Below are 8,606 nucleotides of genomic sequence, written 5' to 3'. Positions count from 1 at the left end.
TGCGTGGAATATAGTGTAGGGGTGATTAGCTGAAAGAGAGATTTGGTTAAGCCCAATTTACAATCAAGTGGTATGAGGAAGTCCTTGACTTGGTTGGCATTTGCATATGTTAATATGAGTTATTTTCCCTATTGTGATTTATGATCACATGTATTAGTTATTATGTTGATATTATGGTTGATTTTTCATGGTTTCTATTATGGTTATATGCATGGATATATGAGGCGTTCTCACTATGAATCTTGTTCAATATTTGATGGGTTATCAATGGTTGATGAATGTATGGGCTAACAAGTATTGTTGCAGCTAGATTGAGAGGGCATTAAGCCTTCTTGGTGGTTCTCAGATGAAGTTCAAAAGTTTATGATCAGATATGCATTCATGACATGTAGCCTTCACATTTACCATATGTTTGACGAAATGTCTCTCATGTATTGGGCATGTCTAGGTCAAAACCTTGCTCAAGTTTTTATTGTTTAGCATTGTTATCATCTTAATTATTATTCTGGAAAGTTATAAGTAATTATGGGTAGGGGTCTCGAGGCTAGCCTGAAATAGTGGCACATATCTCACAATTGATGGCACAAAACTCATGGATTTGGGTCATAACCATTGGTAGGCAGACTTGTGTGTGCGGTTGGAGCCTCATAACCGCATGAACAATGTGTTAAGGGTTTGGGGTTAGATCTAAGTCAGTGAGAAAGAGTTCCAGCTTAGGGATTGATCACCTGGAGTGGTTGTCAAGCTCCTGGGTGATTTGTAGTCTCTGTGGGATGGAAATAAGTTTATGGTTTGTAGGGCCCACTTCCATAACTGGAACTTAGAAGTTGGGTCATATCATAGCGACACTTATCTCATGTTTACCCTAGAGAGCTTGTAAAAGTGGGTAGATATGGGGTGAGGCGTTACAAAAATTCCACAGATGATACCCGTATACATTGCTACCTGGGAGGACTACATCTCACATCTGGGGAAGGTCCTAGAGGCATTAAAGAAGCACTAGCTTCTAGAAAATATCAAGAAGTGTGAGTTTGCATAGTAGACTTTGGTGTATCTGAGGTATGTGATAGGTGGAAGATAGTTGAATATAAATGCTACCAAGACGGAGGCCATCATGAAGTGGTTGGTGCCTACTAATGATTTTGAGGATAGGAATTTCATTAGGGTAGCAAAATACCTAAGGAAATTTATAGCCTTGTTTTTAGCGATTGCGACACCACTCCAAGCCATAATATTGAGTGGCGAGAGTTTCTGGCGGGGAAAGGGTTAATAGAAGGATTTTGAGGAGTTAAGAAGAAGAGCAGTCAAGCACTAGTTCAGGTATTACTGAACTTGCAGTAGCCCTTCAAAGTGGAGAAATATGTGAGAGGGTATGATATGGGAGTGGTCTTGACGAATGGAGGAAGACCTATATGCTACCATTCTAAAGTGATTCATGGTGCAGTGCTCAACTACCTTACCTACAACAAGGAGCTTTATGCCTTGGTGCAAGCTATGAAGAAGTGAAAAGACTATCTGATGGGAAAGGACACATTAATCCACATAGATCACTAGCCACTATAGTACCTATAAGCCCAAAGTAAGCTATAGCAAAGCAATCATTACAAGTGCATGGGGTTTCTAAATAGTCTCATTTAGTGATCAAGTACAAGAAGGGAAATATAAGCAAGTTGGTCAAAATTCTTTCAAGGCCATCCACATCATATATCATAGCTTTAGGAACTCTGATGCACATGGATTCATTCACGCATGATGCATACAGAGGGGCATATCTAGAGGATGAAGAATTCAAGGGGGTGTTTCAATGGTTGCAGAGCCACAATCATGTGCATGATGGTGACAACAAAGTTGATTACCATCTCCAAGATGGTTTATTTAGGCTAGATAAGTTACACATTCCTAAAGGTGAACAACTACAACTAATTAGAGAGACTCACACCTCCACGGTTGCAGGGCACTTTGATGAAAGGAATATAGTACATAATTTCTACAACTATTCAATTACAAAACAACATCCTATCTGACTCCACTCTTTCGTCTTTTTATCATAAATTCACATATAAGTTTGATTAATGTCTATCTCTATTTTTTTTATAAAAATATTTTAAATTTTAACTAATAAATTAATTTAAATATGAAAAAATTCAATAAACTATACTATACTATTTGGTAACTCAACCTTTACCTACTCAAAAGAACATGCAAGCATTACCATATTTTCATTTTATTGAATAATGACATCAATTACTAGGTGCATAAAGTTGTTGAGAAATATGCATTTTAATGTAAACCCACTATTCTTTGAACGATAGAATTGGGAAAACAAATTGAATTTGAAAGTGAAATAAAAGAGTAAAGGGTTTTTCACATTAAGGCCATTAATATAAATTTATTAATTTTGAGCATAAAAATTGAAGTTTGAAAATGAAATATAAAATGTAAAGAATTTTTTTACATTAAAGTTATTTATGAAAAATAAAATAAGAAAAAAAAAACTTAAAATTTTAAATCATTAAATTTTATTTATTTCATTATCAATTTTTTTTATTTAAATTTAAAATTTTTAGCCATCATATTTTCCAAATTTTTTATACTACTCACTCATATATCATGGAGTTGTTTTCACACCTATATATACAAGATTAATATTATCCATAACCATATTTTCAATATGATGAAGTTTAGTTTAAAGTTATGTAATTTCATCACTAATAATGATGTAAGTTTGAGACCACATTTATTTTTGCTCTTTTGGTATGGATGCAATATTTTCTAAATCTTTAGATTTGTTTTATTTTGTTTTTAATTATTTTTTATTTTATATCTCATTTATTATTACATTTTAGTTAAAAATAATATAAATCATATAATTTTAAATTATATTTTATGATTTTTTATTAAATAATAATAAGTATTTTTATTTTTTTAATATAATTATCATTTTTTGAATTCTTTATTTTTCATTTATTTATCTAATTTATTAAAAGTTATTTTTCTATCTTATTTATTAGAAATTAGTTGAAAATGGTAAAAACCACACAACTTCAAATTATATTGTTTTATTCATAGACATATAAACGACCATGTGATAGACTTTTGCAAGTTTAAAATAATATGATATATGAGTGGGGATCCTTAATTTTGTGGATATTTTAAGACAAATTATTGCTTGAAGAAAGCATATGGCTAAAGGGAAGAGTGATCACTCAAATGCATATATCTCATGCAAATACTAATGCATAAATTCAATCTCTTTTTTTATCTAAGTTCCTTTGAAAAAAAACAGGTTCTAAGGTATCCACTAATTTCAAAGCTGCAAATATTATTTCAATATATAATACTTAAACCTAATTATCGTTTTTCTTATAAAAACATAATTTTAGTCTAATTGGGAAGCAAAATGTGTGTCAGTTTTTTCTTGTAAATTAGGTTAGTATTTTCTTATAATTGACATATTAGGTTATTGATTAGTAAGTAATAAACATCTTACTATATAGTATTAAATTTTTTGCATATTCTTATATGTTGGATCCAAAGTTAGTTTTGATTCAATGACACACACCCCAACGTGGAAAACATCTAGTTATAATAAGGAGGGACCATTAATGTCTCTTCTTTTAAGTTTCAAACATTACTTTATACATGATAGTAGAAGGAAGAACCAATGACATTACTTTGTTGTAAGGTTGCAAGTTGCACATACATGAAGCCACGTGGAACTACTGAAATCTTAATGGTTCTCTTGTATTCTCTCTTCCTCTACTCTACTAATAACTATAACGAGAAAGAAATATTAAAGTGAAGAAATTAGTTAAGTTAAAAAACCATAAATAAAAAGTACATCCATAAAAGATTTAAACTCCAAAACATTTATAAAACATAATTAAACCTTAAGTTATCAATGAAATATAATAAACCACAAGATATTATCCAAAAAATTACCCTGTTATTCTTTTATAACATATCAAACTTCTATTATCTTATCTTGTATGTTCCTGTCCCCACTTAAAGGTATGCTAGCTTTAATTTTCAAAGTTAAATAACTAATCAGATATTCACCTTTGCCCATCATATAGACTTAAAAAACATAGACAGAGGTCAATTGAGTGTATTCCAAATGATTGGAGGGTTTAATGATAAAGTTCCAGCTAGGCTCAAGTTTCAATGACGTTATCTTGAAATATGAAATATGTTGTACTATATATATCTCTCTTAAATTCAAGGAAAAAAGAAAATTTATTTATTAAGAAAAACAAAAAAAACTTTAATTATAAACTTGTTTATTAAAAAAAACAAAAACTTTATGTTAAAGTTCGCAAAACCACACCCATTGACCGCATTTAGTAAAAATCTTGTAAACCTATTCCAAACAGCAAAACCCTAATAAAACTTGCTTTCTTATTTACTTATATCTTCCCATTGCAAAAATTCAAAATACATCTACTATCTCCACTGGGCGGATTTACCGAAGACTCAAACGTTGAGTTCAAATGAACCGGACATTGATGCATACAGCATTGTATTGTTTAGCAATCAACATCGTATATCGTATCGTATACGTTGATTTGACATCTTCATAGCGTGTAAGTATTTGCAAATTGATTAGGTAATCCATCTTCCTTTTCAGAAAATCGAATGCATGCATTAACAGTAAACGATACGTTTCCTTCTGTCCTTCTCCAACTTCATTTCTACTTTCTCTTACCTGTTCATGAAATCCCCTTCATTTCTACTTGCTCTTAGGTTTGTCAATTGCAATCATGCCGCCTGCTGCAGATATACTTTCAACCCTTCCAGACCCATTGCTTGGTCTCATCCTTTCTAAAATTCCAATCAGAGAAGCCGTCGGATGCTCCGTTCTGTCGAAGAGATGGCGATTCCTCTACACCCAAATTCCCCAACTCACTCTCTCTCCCATTCTTCTTCTGCCCAGTATTAACCCAGATCCAGATCCACTCTCTGTTGCAAGGGTGGAGAAAATAATCTCCAACCTCCTTCTGTTGCATTCGCCAGATATTGAGGCTTTTCATTTGTTCCAAAACATTACCAGTAATGACTGTCTGCAGTTTACTCGGGAAAGCGTATGGCAATGGGTGAGATACGCAGCCTGTAGGAATGTCCAACACCTGACTCTCTGTACTTACCCTGATGACAGTGACTATTTCTATTATCCTGTCGATTATTATGATTCCCGTGCCGATAGGCAAATCCCGCCTGCCTTTTTTTCATGCACTCGTCTCATTACTCTCAACCTTTCGAACTACAACCTTACGCATCTTCCGTCCCATTTCTCTGGATTCAATCATCTCATTACATGCTCCTTCAGAGACATGGAGTTCACAGATAATTCTCTTGCCGGCTTTATCTCTCATACTCCGTTCCTTGAGAATCTTAGATTATTCCACTACGTTGGCCTAAGGAAGCCTGTTATCTCCGCTCCCAACCTTACACGTTTATCTATGTATAACGAAGCTTATAGAGGTGTGGATGTAGAGGTTTTGACGTTAAACTGTCCGAAGCTTAAAACTCTGGAGATGGAGGTGGAGACGACGAAACGTCGTCTGAGAATAAATGGAGTGTTGTTTCACGAACTTTCATATTTTGTCTCTAAAATTAAAATGCAGTGTGGAAGCAATGTCACTGAATTGTGGTTGGATTTGACTTATGCGGAGACATTGCAAGTTTCAATAGAGAGAGTTGTTGAGATAATGGGGGATTTCAAAACATTGAAGAAGCTCGATATCACTGCCGGGTGGGGACGCCAAAACCAGATGGTTGTTCTCGTTGATAATCTGCTCGAGAGGCTTCCTGGACTAGTGCGACTACAAGTGAGCAGCATGTTTTATCTGGTAAGGCCAATTTTACGCTCCTGATTATTTGCGATGCATATTTCAATGGTTATGCTTTTTGCCTTCCGCCACTATATCAAGTGGCCTAACCGCAGGGTAATGGCTTGCGCTGTGTTTCCGGACGAATCTAATTGCGGGAAAACTGAGAATTGCTTTCTATGGTTCTTTCTATACAGCTTGGATGCGATTTTTGGATTAATATTAATTTTCTGTCCTAGTTTGTATGGTAATTTTTTAGTGTATTATATGGTAATTTTTTTATTGTATTAGTTTGTATGATAAATTTTTAGTGTATTATATGGTAATTATTTATTGTATCAGGTAAAAGGTAAAAATGTGGATTTATAGAATGTCATTTGTTATATTATTAATTCATATAGCAATTTAACAATTGTATTAGGTAAATGTGAAAATTTTGGTTTTTTTTTTTTTAATATTGTCTTTATGCAATGTCTCAAATTATTGTCTTAAAAATTGTTTGTGTGAAAAGTAAGAAAATAATATTCTGTAAAAATCACATCATCAGAATTTTGTGTTTTGAACCATCCAGTATTGTCCAAAATCTTAAATTAGTGTCTTAATATATAACCAGTGTTCTAGGGGCGATGCAGGGTGGGGGACTCTGGGATGGAGAAACTCTTGGGGAAAGGTTTCCCCAAGTCCCTTGTTTGGGGAAACTCGGGAAACTCGGGAAAACTCTGGGGCCATTTTTCTGGCCAGGAAAAGCGACTCTGGCGAGACACCAAGGGGATGCAAGGGGGACATAGGGGACGCAAGGGGGACATAGGGGACGCCTAAAAAATAAAAATACAAATTTTTAAATATATGAAAAAAAAATGAAACTGTATTAAAACTTAAAATTTGTCAAAACTTGAATTAAAAACAAAAAAATTATATTATATTAAAATTTAAAACTTAAAAAAAATTAAAAACAATAACAAAAAAAAATATTAAAACTTAATATTTATTAATATTATTTAGTACTTTTTGAGAAATTTACTAGTATTTCATTGCTCACTGCGCTTTATGTTTACTTTTAGTTTAGTATTTTAAGGATATTTTAGACTTCAACATAATGTCATTGTCATTGTCATATAATGAATTTACTTTTTATCATTTTTGAAAATTTGATGTGTATTGCATAATTTCAATTGTCAAAGGATGAATTTATTAATTTAATTTAGATGTACCTTGCATCATGCCAAATGACTAATTTAGATGGAACATTGCATAATGTCAAATGATGGATTCAATTTAGTAATTTACTTTTAGATTTACAATGCAGAAATGTCAAATGATCATTGATAATTCGTAAATGATAATAGTCTAATATGTAATGATGATCATATTTAGCCTTTAGATGTATATTTCATAATTATTAAGATCTTCTATTTAGATATTGACATATTTTTGAGATTTTATTTTTATATATTAAATTTTTAATAATTTATAATTTTATAATTTTTATGACTTTGATGTCCCCAGTTTCCCGAAAATTCCATAAATTTTGGGTTTGCTTACATACGTCCCCCTTGTGCGTATCCCCACTCCCGTGTTTACCCATCCCTGAAACTTGGTGGAACATTGTATATAACACAAGCCAGAGACCAGAGACAATAGTTAGAATTAAAGAGATTCTATTCTTTTTTAAGAGGAAAAAAACGCTTTTGAATTTATATTAATAAAAACTAATAGTAAATTTTACATAGTTTTTTATTTTGTCTATACTCAACCTTTTTCCAAAATACAATACTTTTTTTACTATTTAATCCTATGGATCTTACATGTTTCCTTCTAATGTCCAAAGTACAAAAAAACTATTTTTTAACTGACAAAATGTCAGGAGTGTTCTCCTCATTCCATTGCCTTGTAATTCCTTGCATTATCCAAAAAAAACTACAGGGGATCATACCTCCACGCTTTATGAAAAATCTATGCGGACATCATTTATCATGGCTCCTTGTTTATACGCTGAAAAGAAAAACTTACTGTGTTCCTTATCAATACCTCTCTTTGATAGCAAGTTTGTTGTCCAGTTCTGTTCCTTGTAAATGTAATCAGAATTTATATGATGATATGTGCTTACCAAAGTCATGATGCTTTTCATCCAATTGGTTAATATGGGAGGATTGAAATTATTATATCCTTTCACCCAATCTACGATTCCCTTTGCATCACTGTAGATTTGTATGTGATCCAATCCTAGCCATTTTGCAGCGATCAATACTCCCCATAGTGCAATAATCTCTACTTTACTATTTGTGCCTTTCCCCCTTCCCACCAAAAGTGAAAGAATTTCCCTAGTTCTATGACTATGTAGGCACCACATCCACATCTTCTCCTGGAGCAAACAACATCGAAAATTACCACCGAATATGTTTGGCAACTATCTCTGCACTTGATAATTAGGGGTTTGCTACTATTCTTATATGGTGCATATTCATTAAAATATGCAACAATTTTGATGATATCCTCTCTCACAATCGGAAGCTTATTATAAAAAATAAGTGCATTACGGCTTCACTAGATAGACTATAAAATATATAATGGGATAAATTTGCACCTGTCATGTGTTTTGAACCAAACTCTTAAACAATGCCTCATGATGTATGATGATGAGGAGATACAATGCCGAAAATGTCTGAGAGCCCTTCCCAAAGAGCTTTCGCGTAAGAGCAGTGAAGAAAAAGATGCACATTATCCTTAGTGTTGTTCTTACAAAGTAGAGAAATTCCTGGGCCTGAGTACCCTCTACGC

The 8,606-nt window shown here is 32.9% G+C and overlaps 1 protein-coding gene across 1 annotated transcript; it reads left to right on the top strand.

Moving 5' to 3' along the window:
- The first annotated feature begins 4,760 nt into the window (after window positions 1-4,760).
- LOC149144661 (F-box/LRR-repeat protein At3g26922-like) lies at window positions 4,761-5,873 on the top strand. Its single transcript, XM_089452221.1, has one exon. The coding sequence runs from the start codon at window positions 4,761-4,763 to the stop codon at window positions 5,871-5,873; it is 1,113 nt and encodes a 370-aa protein (XP_089308347.1).
- The last annotated feature ends 2,733 nt before the right edge of the window (window positions 5,874-8,606 follow it).

The sequence above is a fragment of the Pinus tabuliformis genome, chromosome X (genome assembly GCF_031772625.1).
Source record: "Pinus tabuliformis cultivar Carrire ecotype Pingquan chromosome X, CPIR1, whole genome shotgun sequence".
Classification (NCBI taxonomy): domain Eukaryota; kingdom Viridiplantae; phylum Streptophyta; class Pinopsida; order Pinales; family Pinaceae; genus Pinus; species Pinus tabuliformis.
This window is presented reverse-complemented; position numbering and strand designations above follow the sequence as displayed.

What these genes read in the sequence shown, in the direction of transcription:
- LOC149144661 (XM_089452221.1), top strand. Translation starts at nt 4,761, where the DNA reads ATGCCGCCTGCTGCAGATATACTTTCAACCCTTCCAGACCCATTGCTT.